Below are 12,840 nucleotides of genomic sequence, written 5' to 3'. Positions count from 1 at the left end.
GATTTGTTTAGAAGTGTAAATATCATCATAGTGTTACAGGTGATGAGAAAATATAGGTTGCAGACAACAAAAATGAATTATAATTCAGTTTCGCCTAAAAAAGCACTTCAAACCTAGCTCTAAACCTTAAGAAATCACAATGTGATCACGTTTATCAATCAAAAATAATGAAAATATGGAGTCTAACAGAGCAGTGCAGGAGGCGCATGAACCTCTTCTTATTCTTCTTTGTCGACACCTACACTTCCTATCCAACAATGATACACACATTTCCAATCCAAAAGTGATTCAAATGATGTAGGTTGAGTAAAATATAAAAAAGCAAGTTGTAATTTACAATAATTGTTGGTTAAAATATTTAAAGGTTATCTCTGTTCATTTCAGGCGACATGGATGGGACCACATTACCGCTTCACCTTTGGGATAACTGCAGTTTTTGTGAGCTACTAGAACTTCAACCTGCAGTATCCTGAAGATGGCAGCAGAGATAAGGAGGACATAAATTATTTATTAGAACGTTAATTCACTCTCGCTAAATTGAAGCGAAAGATGCTCGAGGTTATCATTTTTAATAATCACTTAAAGAGAAACTTTAGGGCTTTTTTGGTTTTTTAAGTTTCTTTTAAGTATTATTCATGATATTGCCTCATTCCAAGACATTAAATGTCAGTCTGGTCCAGAACTGTTCTGTGTAAACTCCAAAATAAACATTCCCCGTATATTTTCAAGAACTTATCTGTATAATGAACAGCATGGCCTTTGGAAGAAGTACAAGGCAGACCAAGAAAATCGCAAGTTTAATTTGGACTGGACTGATCAGAGTTGTTTTATTTTACCAGACCATTCTAATGTAATATGCATGCAGACTGTCCCTGTCATTAAAGCAAAAAATTTAAAGGTTGAGTGTGTGCATGCATTATTTTGGACTTATTTGGTGTTGCAAAACGTTTATTTTAATTAATTTTACACACACACACACACACACACACACGCACACACACGCACATTTGAGAGAATGAACGTATATAATACTTTTGTTTGAGATTGTGTGGTAAAGAATAACAATAATAACTGATTAATAATTATTTATATATATATATATATATATATATATATATATATATATATATATATATATATATATATTCAATTCAATTCAGCTTTATTTATATGGCGCTAATTACAACAATAGTCATCTCAAAGCACTATCAAAATACAAAATTCTGAAGAAAAAACCCAACAAATTCACATGAACATGCATCAGCTACAGTGTGGAGAAAAAAAGATCCCACTATACATCAATTACTAGACTTTTCAGGTGAACCCATTATAATTCCAGGCGACCCCACAGTTGAAAAACGCTGCCATAACCCCTTATTGTGTGTGGAAGCAGGGATTTTTAGGACTAAAATGTGTAATCCTCATTCTGTTCTGCTGTGTTATGAAATAAAAAACACAGTTTTACAACCTCACGTTTTTATATTTCATTAAAAAAGTACTTTAAATCTGACAAACAGTCCCACAGTGTGCACCATTTAAAAGTGAATTTTCATACACAAAAACCAAGACGTTCGTACAGACTGTGTTGAGCCTTCGTGCTTAATCTAATTTAATGTTTTCACCAACAGGTTCCACAGGTTATGTTTGGATTAGAGGAACATGCTTCAATCTCAGATCTAGAAAAAAAAAAAAAAAAGTCAGCAGAAGATGAAGTCAGTGTTGTTGTTCCAGGACAAACATCTTACAGTAGTTTGTTAGCATGATTGCACTTACCTAGGAACCTCTTTACAGTTATACTGAATTCCCTTGTCCAGCTCTTTTCTTAGGTCTTTTAAAGACGGATCAGTACAGCGTGCCCTGAAATATTTAGATGTAAAAAGTTAATATAAGTCACATTTCTCAGCATGGTAACAACATGTTCAGCTTCTGTGTAATAAAATAAAATCTTACACATTGTGCTTCTCTGTCACCAGAACAACAGTAAGATTTGTCACTATGGGGGCTTTAAACCTCTTCACCTCGACGCTTGCAAAAATACTGGTGAATGAAACACAAAAAACAAAAAATGAAACAAAATAACGTTGATGTGATTATAGTGAATCTGTTCAATATCAAATCCTGACACAGAGCACAATGCTAAGCTAAATTAGCTTTGTAATCAAGCCAATAAAAACTTATATGAGTAAATAAATCCGGAATACAAAAACTCACTTTCACATAGCAAACACCCAACTTTATAGACCAAATGTTTAACAGTAAAATGCAAATATCCCCTGATGGTTAGAACTATGAAATTATGAAAAAAATGACTTCATAATGGTTTTGCTACAGTAATATACATCCCTTTAGCCTCATTCAGAGGGCCAAAGTTAAAAAAAAAAAGTTCTGTTCCCTCCCTCCCTTGTTATTCCACTTTTTGTAAAAAGTCAGCTCCAAACGGGCGAGTTGGAAACTCCTCCTCCTGACAATCCTGGCTCCTCCTACCCTATAAGAATGTGAGCTCCTTCCTCTCAAACTATCTTACAGCTAAAAACACTGTGGTTTAATATAGAATATATTGTGGCAGGATGATGTGCAGCTTTTTGGCTGAAAACAATAACAAGTGTGTGCAAAGCAAAAGAAAATTGCTAATGATCAGCTGTTGTGTGGAGTCAGCGTCTACAGACACGCCTACTCACGAATATGCGTAAGTAGGCCGCAAATCAGCCCGTTTTCAGAATTGCTCAGAAAGTCACTTTTCAGAGGGCTGAAATTCCAGAAAACTGATGAGTTTGGGAAAATAAACCACAAATACTATGTTGTTGGGGTTCTTAGAACAAATGAAGATGGGTGAAAAAAAAAGCCTAATACTGGACCTTTAATGTGTCAGATATGAACCCCAACTCATGAAATGATGAATAGCAAAAATTCAGAATTGTGAATTTTGTTTTACGTACTATTCAGTCATGAATAGGGAATAAATACATTTATTTTTGGTAATAAATCTTGCAGAAGGTTCTTTCCATACAGTGAACATCTCATGTATAAACTTAAAAAGGAATAGACTAAATCTTGCACAATTGGAACTTAATTTATTTTCCACAAAGGCATCTGTATAAAATAAAGGATTTGTCAGAATTATTAACAAAAAATAAAAAAAACAACAATTAATTAAATTCTCAAGCTCTAAGTATAGCTACATTTATGAACTCAAAAACTGCATTCAATACTGTTTTGGTGCCGTACATTACATTTAATCTGATTGGTCGGCTATGATGCGATGCATTAGATTGTTGTCTGGTCATTTATATTTTTTGTAGTTTCACAATGTTGTCAAATTGATCATTTTAAAACTAAAAATAATAATTTAAAATTTGAATTAACTCAGTAACGGTTGGGTGTAGAAATGTAATGAGCTACTTTACTTCTTTTAAAACATACTTAAGTACTGTACAAGTAAAATTACTGGTTTAGAAATATACTCAAAAAAGTACAAGTACCCATAAAAACAACTCATTTACAATAACGTGAGTACTTGTAATCTATTACTTTCACCTCTGAAAAAAGGTTTGTTACACTCTGGATTTAATTCATTTTAAAATAAAAGCATGTGATTTATTTCCAATGCAAATGCTGATAATATAAACACAATCTATAATAAATACGTTTAGGTGAGAGTCTATACCTTGCAGGATGAAACGGTGTAGTGATGGACCCACTCACCATCACTGGGACGGCACCACAAGCCGCTTCTGCAAACTGCACACGATAAGAAGATCGTCATCAGCATATTTGTTAATGTGGTCAGTTATTGAAAAATCACAAAGATCTAAGATTACAGTTCGTCTCCCACAGCTATTGTTTCCACCCACAGATGTTTGAATCTTTATTATAACTGTAGGAATTCAGTTATTGCTTTCAGACCTATTCAAAAATATTTTCCCAATTTTTATTTTTTTAAAAAAAAAATTTAATCGCTGTTGTTTTGTCTTTCAAATCACATCTTTAATTTGGTGAATACATTTACTTTTCGTTTATTCATGTTGTGTATACTGTTTGATAAAACTTAGCCAAAACCAAACAAAGCCCAAGCTTCTCTCAATGCATGGGACTCTGGGACACGCCTCTCTCAGCAGAATGCTGCACAAGGTGTCTCCATGGAAACGGACACAAAGCCTCATTGATGGACAAACATGCGACCTACCACACTCAAACTCAAGAGAGATGTTCCTTCCTCCTTACGGCCCAAATGTGTGTTGTTTCAACCACTGCTTTTCCTAACAGAAGTTAAACTATGGCAACTTTAATCTCAAAAAGCCTTTTATGAAGACTTACAGCAGCCGAGGCTCGTTTCCAGAAGGAGTGAACAGGGTTGTTCACACAGTTATTGTTATTTGGGCAGCCAGTAGTGAAAGTATCTAAAACACAATATAAACAAATACAACAATAAACTTTGGTCTTTGCAGAGACGTGTTGTTAGAAAACAAGACATTGCAGAACACATGCAGATCAATGAAAAAAAACTAAATCATTTACAAGAAATGAACATAAAAACACACCAAATACAATGTAAACATGCAGTATACAGTGAATGACAGTCAGTTACTACAATTATTATTATAATACAATATTAAATATTGTGATAGATTAGGATACAGAGTTTATAGTTTGAAGAATTATGAAATCTATTACCTTATCACTGTCAAAAAGTGAATAAATCTAAATCTAGTGAGCTACGGTACATGCAGTAAGTTGTTGTGACTCTTGGTTCTATGCTAAGATAATTAGCATTTAGCATATAACATTGGTAAAAAAAATTGAAAAGAAATACGAGACACGCTATATTAATGACATGTCAGGCAGAACTGCAAGCTTGCAATAGATGAGCTACATCAGCTGCTTCTCTAATTCAGGGTTTCTAAACCTTGGGGTCAGGACCCCATTTGGGTTTGCGAGACACTGGAAGGGTGTCGCCAGATGCCTTCAAACTACAAACTAAGAATATTGTTCGAACAATTTCAGCCCATTTTTGCTTATTTTCACCACTTTTCTGCAACTACACCAAACTTGCAATATTTGAACCTATTTTCAGCACTTTTTCTTTTCATATTTTTACTCCTTTTAATGCATTTTTGCAACATTACTCCTATTTCTGCCACTTCTCCATCAAATTTCAATGCCATTTCTGCACATTTTTTCCACTTTCAAGATTTTGTCGGCCCTCATAAACCCTTTCCACAACTTTTCCCCACATAACGTTGCAAATGTTGACCCATTATTGTCTCTTTTAACCTCTTTTCACAATATTTTATTTATCTTATTTTGGCCAATTCACAATTTGTCATGACCATTTTTTTCCAGTTTCAACTAATTGTTCCTATTTTTAAAATTACATTATCCCAACCATGTCTGCCACTTTTAAGCCAATAGTGAACCCTTTTTACCATTTTTTATGTCTGTTTTTGCCCACTCTAATTTGCAACCAATTTCTGTAGTTTTTAAAATCCTTTATGTATCCATAGACTGCCACTCTATGCGTTCGCAGCACCCCTCATTGGCCAGTTTAGGTCACGTGACTTAAAGTTCCGTCATTTTTATTTTAGCTCATATTTATTTTCATGCTGTTCCTTGTCCCACAAGGAAGAGAGGAACACAAATAACAAGCGTCGGCCCGTGCCTGCCTTTGATTCCCTATTCAACTGGGGGGTCCCTAAATCCCCCCGGGGGGTCTCATCGAGAAAACACATTCGTTTATCTAACCCTAACCCAGGAAATACCCAAAAATGTTTATGTTTTTTGTATATGTATTTTTAAAGGTGGAATTTGCCATTTTAAATATGTTAAAATGAAAAAAAATATATATATGTCAAAAGTGTGTTTGTGAGATGGCAGCAGAAGGAAGAATCCTTGAGTCAGGCTCCTTAGACCACTCAGCCATCCTGACACGGTGAAAACACAGGGACATTATGTAGGAAATGGTCGAACAGGGTGCAATTGAAATAACTCTTCAGGTTTTTTTTACCGCTGCTGCCTTTTTTTCCACACCATATGAGGTCATCCAGCACAAATCCCAACAGAGTATCCTCCAAGTTGATAAAACAATTCTCCTTCTTCTTTGTGAAATAATGGGGTGCATCTTTTGTATTGCTCCAGAACAGCATCTGATAACCAACAATCACAGTACACTATACTTAAATCTTTTGTATACATACATGTTTATGTATATCTATTCACATATTTAATATCTTCAGTAAATTAGTCAGTGAGGATGCAAGAGGCATCCTCGTTATTTTTATCTGTTTTTTCTTCCGCTGTCGTTACCTCTTCCTACACTGTTTGTCCCATTTTGACAAATAGGCTATCAAAAAATTCTGAAAATTCCCGAGATTTATGCTAATTTTATAATTTGTAACATTTAAACTTTTTGACATACGTTTTCTTTCCCATTCATTTCTATTGGAATTTTCAGTTTTTTTTTAACTTTTAACCCCTTCATCCCCAGTCATTCTTCAGCTGATTTTGACCATTTAACCTTTAACATGTTCAGTTACTGCCTTCAACCCATTTCAACTCATCCTTATTGCTAATGTTCAGCTATTGCTTGGTTAATGCTTAGCTAATGCTAGGGTACTGTCAATGTCAGGATAATGCTATTGCTCGATAAATGCAATGGTGGTGTGATGCTAATGCTTGTCTGATGCTATTGCTAGGTTAGTGCTAATGCTAGGTTAATGCTATTGCTAGGCTATGGCTAGCTAATGCTAATTCTGGACTATGCTGATACTATGCCAATTAGAATGCTAATGGTGGTGCTACTGATAATGATAATCATAATGCTAGCTAATGCAAATGCTCATGTTAATGCTAAGCTAATGCACTGCAACGCGAGCTAGCACCTGCATCTTCACTTGCATTTTCTTCACGAAATTCAAATCTTCTATTCAAATTTTTGTTCCATTTTTATATTTGTTTTTTTGTTTGTATTTTGTTTCTGGCTTTTATTCTTGCTATAATTTTTTCACTGGGGTTAAATTGTAACAAAAGTATTTTAAAGTATTTGAGATTCTAACAACCAGTATTTGATTCTTATATAGTACATCATATATCCACTCAGACAAATATAGACATAGTTTAGTTACCTTGTTGCATTGAGATTTAAGCGGGGCTGCAGCAATTAGGGGATCATAGGCTTCCATAGGAACCTTACATGGGTCCTTGTTTACATAGGCTTGTTGGAATGCATCCCATAATTCATGACAGTTGTTCCTGCATAACAGATAAAAACATGTATGAATTATTTCGACTACCAGTATACCAAAATCAACCATTATAAAAATATGTAATTCTGTTTATTTTCTTTCTTATTTTGCTGTATATTCACATTTAATAGTCAGTATTGGCCAAATACAAAGATAAAGATCACATTTTACCAACAGCACAACCAAAATAACTTCACTTCCACCTTCCTTTTTAATATCCTCCCTAACACCTTTTATTAACCCTTCACTAAGATATACCACTGCCCACATTTTATATTTTTCCCCTTCATAAAGTATCTTATCCTTCATTGAGGAGGGCTGGTACTGGTCACAATTACACAATATAATAAACATAGTTTTTGTTGTGTTTTTTCACAGGAATAAAACATGTATAACACATAGTGGTATTCTTTGATGACATGTTGCCATGGTAAAAAAAAAATTAAATTAGGTTCCTGTCATTTCTATTTTTTCCCTAAATACTGCAAAAACTACAGGATTTCAAACTGACATATGAAATACAAAATAAAAGCTAGCCACTAACAGTCGGAGTCCTTTGTTGTTGTTGATTGAATCTACACTTGTTTGCTACACCACTTTGATTATCTCTATATTGGTAATAACACTATAATGTGCAGGTTCCCAACCTTTTTTGGGTCATGACCCCATTTTTAAATCACTAATTTCCAGTGCCCCCAGAGACTTTTTTTTCTTTCTAAAATTAGTTTTGTTTAACCCTATTTGTTATGTGTCTCAAATATAGAGTAAGGATTAATGCACAAAGTGACAAAATGATAATAATAATAATGCATTGGGGATTTTATATAGCGCTTTTTCACAGACACTCAAAGCGCTTTACATTGATGTGCATTATTCTTTCACTCCTTACACAGTGGTGGTGAGCTACTATTGTAGCCACAGCTGCCCTGGTAGAGACTGACAGAGGTGAGGCTGCCATAATGCGACATCGGTGCCTACGACCACCACCAACACTCACTCACACACCACATTCATACTAGGCAATGTGGGTAAAGTGCCTTGCCCAAGGACACAACGACAATGGCTTGGCTGGAGCAGGATTCGAGCCCCCAACCCTTCTGCTATTGGACAGCCCACTCTACCACTGATCCACGATCACTCAGCTCAGATATTTTAATACTGTATTTTATTTGTACTAGATTTTAGAAAGTGAGATTGTGTGTGTGGTGTTTTAATTTAAAAAAGAATAATAATTATTTAAGTTCTTTGAAGATTTCTACCTTTTCCTGCACTGTATGTCTATTTCTGTTGTATTATTATGTCTTGTTTTTTTAATTGTGCAAAATAAATAAATGAATAAATACAATTACAAATGGAAAAAAAAATCTATTCAGTCATTTATTTTGTTATATTATTACTACACATGTCTTGTTGACTTGAAATAATATAGAAGCATAAGTAAATGTTTGTGAGCTGTATACTTCTAATGTACTTAGCAAATAATGTCTTAAATAATTTATTATTAATACTTTTAAATTCTATTGTCATTTTATTGGAGTTACATTAAAAATCCACTGCTTTTAGACCAAAGGGGGGTATCACAGGTATACAGAAGAACTAAAATGCAACGCAGGAAGGAGATGACAGATACTGAAGTATGAATAAGTTTTAATAAACGGGCCCCGCACAAAACCAGGAAGACAACTGAAATATTCCCCACTCGGATTTGTTATTTAATAAAGAACTCAGATTCCACACTTAATAATCAAAAACAGGAACTCTCAATTCCCCACTTTAATAATCACACTCAGGAACTCTCAATACTTTCTAGGAGTTTGAAGTCTCTCTTAACGGGTTGACCATCTAGCAAGAGACTGACAGAAGTAGTAGTAAGTAGTAGTAAGTAGTAAGAGTAGTAGTAGTAGTAGTAGTAGTAGTAGTAGTAAGACAGAGGTAGTATAAGTAACCTCCTCCAACTTTACGAGGGAATGAGGAGAAGCTGTGGAGAGCAGGAAAACATGGACAGGAACAGGCAGGAACAGGGAGTGAATAAGGAGGTAAACCATAACTAACTAAGCAGACTCATGACAGGGGGTCTACATCAGAATTCCATATCAAATGTATCTGTCTATCAGAATAAATGGTTATTTCAAGAGTAGAACTGAGTTATTAATGTATTCACTTCAACATAGGCTAATACTTACCCACTGAACTTCTTACACCTTGTAAGAAATGTACGAGTAAAGTCTGGGATTCTTCGGTCCGGGCCCAGGCCCAGGCCCAGGCACAAACCAAGGACAATCACCCCCACAAACACCCTTTTCTTCCACCAATTATCCATCAGGTACTCCAACTTTAACACAGAAAGTAACCACAGAGTAAAGTCAGGCTCTAGTCCAGTTCTCTATTCATAGAGGGAAAAAATTCACATTGCATCTTAAACCGGTAAAGCTTTACAGCTCTGCACCAATCAGAAGTCAGCAGCAGATAACAATAAGGACATGCTCATTATCTCACAGATGAAAAAAAAAAGAAGTTTGACTACAAGTCAGAGCTAGTGTCACATTTGTATGAAAGTAACAAGTAACTTTTACTTTGAGTACTCATTAATTGAGCTACTTTTCACTTGTACTTGAGTATTTTATGTATGAGTTTTTTGTACTTGAGTACAATTTCAATCAAGTAACAATACTTCTACTTGAGTTGGATATATTACAGTACTCTTTACACCTCTGGATATATCATACTCAAGTAGAATTACTGTGACTTGATTGAAAGTACAAGTTAGTCATACATAAAACACACAAGTACAAGTAAAAAGTAGCTCAATTAAATAGTACAAAGTAAAAGTTACTTGTTACTTTCACCCCCAACATTTATTTATGGATAATATATGATTTAAACATTAGTTGTATAACACAAATGGGCAACTTCTATCAGCGCAGGGCCCACACACATGCATTCTGGGTAAATTATGAAGCAGAAAAAGGTTTTTTTTTTAATGAATAAACCAATGGGACAGTCAGTGAGTGTGTGAGCTGATGGTGTCTTATCATCCTGCTCTTCCTGTAATCATGTGACAATGTAAACATAAAAACAGGCTTTACTTGTCTTATGTGTTCGTGGGCCAAGGTTGTCAAAGGTGAGACTTTATAAAATTCAACAACTGCCTCTCAGGTGAACATGCCATGCATACCCATAACATGAGTGTATTTCTGCAACCACAAGGTCTTTTTGAGTAGGCTTATTGTTTCATTGTAAAGAGAACACTTGTGAGATTTGTTTAGAAGTGTAAATATCATCATAGTGTTACAGGTGATGAGAAAATATAGGTTCCAGACAACAACAAAAAGAATTTCAAAATGAGTAGACCTTTTGAATGTTCTGCAGTAGCTCTAAACCTTGTCAAATCACAATGTGATCACGTCTATCAATCAAAAATAAAATGTAGAGTGTAATAGAGCAGTGCAGGAGGCACATGAACCTCTTCTTGCAACTAATGTTGATGTTTTCATGGATTTTATGATTAGATGTACAGTATGTTGTCCACATTAAGTCTTCCTTTTTAGTTAACATGCTGAGGTAAATTTAATATATAGAAAACACATCTTTAACTGTTAATAAAATATGAGGTTGTAGGATTTTTAATCACACTTTTCTAAATTCCTTATTGACACAATGTTCATTTTATTTTAATTTCATTAGATTAATTATATAAATCCCCTTACATAAAGAAAGTGAGAGCTGGACAATGAGCCTTTTGACAGCAAGGCGCCCAAATTCAAACAGGCTATTCAGCGCATCGCATTTAATCAAGTGCAATTCGCTGATTGGCTGAGCTCGCTGTAGTGACTGTGCAGACCTGACAAGCTGTCGACGTGCACATTTCCTTGATGAAAGTGTCTATTCGTACGGTTGCCGTACGGACAACCCCCGGTGTAATTGGTACGTTTACCGAAGTACACGTACGTAGCGTCTTAGGGTTAGGGTCAGGGTTAGAATTAGGGTTAGGGTTAAGTTATAACCCTATATCTCCACAATTTTTAGGGTTAGGGTTTGGGTTAGGTTTATGGTTAGGTTTAGTCTTAGTCACATGATCTAAACTGGCCAATGAGGGGCGCTGCGTACAAATAGAATGTCGGTATATTGATACGGCAACCGCACGGACACCCACTGCCTTCCTTGATTACACGGAGAAGCGGTCTGGTTTCTGGTTCCTCAGTGTGTCTCCACAAAGATGCCAGGTTCTGTTTATTTTAACCCTTGGGGTTCTCTTTAAGTTATTCTTTGTCTTTGTTTATTCGGTTTGAGTCTGGTCTTGTGTTTAACTCTTGTCTGTGTTTCAGGTGTTCCTGTTTGTGGCTCCACCCCCCAGTGATGTCTGTGTGCTTGGTTGGTGCCTGATTAGCTCCCTCATGTTTCCACCCAGGTGTGGACCATTCCCAATCAAGCTTCCCTCACTATTTAGCTGAGTGCCTGGACACAGTATGACTGTGGGGTCATTGTTAAGATGTGTGTATGCTGTCGTCCCTCCTCGTGTCTGGTCTTTGCTTCCTGTTCCTCCTGCCCTTTTGGATTTAAGTTTTGTTTTGAGAATAAAAGGATGGACTGGTTCCAAGAACGCTATGCAGCGATCCTGCCTCCTTCTTTCCCTGCATTTGGGTCCACACCAACACCGAACTGTAACAAAAGAGCCCATCTGTCGTTACCTCAGAGTGCACAAAACACGGTGAGTTTCACTTTTACTGCTGTGTAACCGAGCAATATACCACGTAGCTCCAGTTATCTGTACCGTTAAAGCTAACATTGTCATTTTTGTTTCATTTTGTGTATTTTCGTTTTGTGTGTGTGTGTTATGGATGGGCGATATAGACTAAAACATTCATCCCAATAACTTCTGGTATATATCACGATAAATAAGGGGGCACAAATGGCTCGTGGACCTCGCTAATTCCCAACATGGGATGACATATTTTTACTGATTAGAATGTTTTTGATGATATATTGTAAATGATAACATATCACACATTCTTAGTGTGTGTGTCTGTTTACTGCCATGTTGCACAAATTAAAATAAACGTGTTTGTAAAGTCTGAAGCTTTGTTCAGCAGGAATACTACTATCTACATTTCTTGGTTTTTTTTTTTCTAGGTCTTTCAGTGCTTGATTTAGACATCATCAAGCCCTGAAAATAAATGTTCTTCTTTGTCGACACCTACACTTCCTGTCCAACAATGATACACAAAATTCCAATCCAAAAGTCGCCAGCAGCAGTTCACAAAGCGGTGGCAATTCAATAGATGTAGGTTGTGCAAAATATAAAAAAGCAAGTTGTAATTTACCTTAATTGTTGGTTAAAATATTTAAAGTTATCTCTGTTCATTTCAGGCGACATGGATGGGACCACATTACCGCTTCACCTTTGGGATAACTGCAGTTTTTGTGAGCTACTAGAACTTCAACCTGCAGTATCCTGAAGATGGCAGCAGATATAAGGAGGACATAAATAATTAATTAGAACGTTAATTCACTCTAGTTAAATTGAAGCTAAAGATGCTCGAGGTGATTATTTTTAATAATCACATAAAGACAAAGTGTAGGGGTTTTTTAAGTTTCTTCTAAG

General features: G+C 35.6%; 1 protein-coding gene across 1 annotated transcript; it reads right to left on the bottom strand.

Annotated features, from left to right (window-relative positions):
- Positions 1–1,581: 1,581 nt before the first annotated feature.
- LOC114454292 (ADP-ribosyl cyclase/cyclic ADP-ribose hydrolase 1-like) lies at positions 1,582–9,664 on the bottom strand. Its single transcript, XM_028434632.1, has 8 exons — positions 9,422–9,664; positions 7,119–7,245; positions 6,002–6,140; positions 4,315–4,397; positions 3,665–3,738; positions 1,951–2,037; positions 1,774–1,857; positions 1,582–1,676 (listed from the first exon to the last, which is right to left on the bottom strand). Exons 1-8 carry the CDS (start codon positions 9,556–9,558, stop codon positions 1,619–1,621), a joined length of 789 nt encoding a protein of 262 aa, XP_028290433.1. The 5' UTR covers positions 9,559–9,664; the 3' UTR covers positions 1,582–1,618.
- Between the last annotated feature and the right edge of the window lie 3,176 nt (positions 9,665–12,840).

The sequence above is a fragment of the Gouania willdenowi genome, chromosome 20 (assembly GCF_900634775.1).
Source record: "Gouania willdenowi chromosome 20, fGouWil2.1, whole genome shotgun sequence".
Classification (NCBI taxonomy): domain Eukaryota; kingdom Metazoa; phylum Chordata; class Actinopteri; order Blenniiformes; family Gobiesocidae; genus Gouania; species Gouania willdenowi.
The sequence above is the reverse complement of the archived record's forward strand: the minus strand, read 5'-3'. Positions and strand labels throughout refer to the sequence as shown.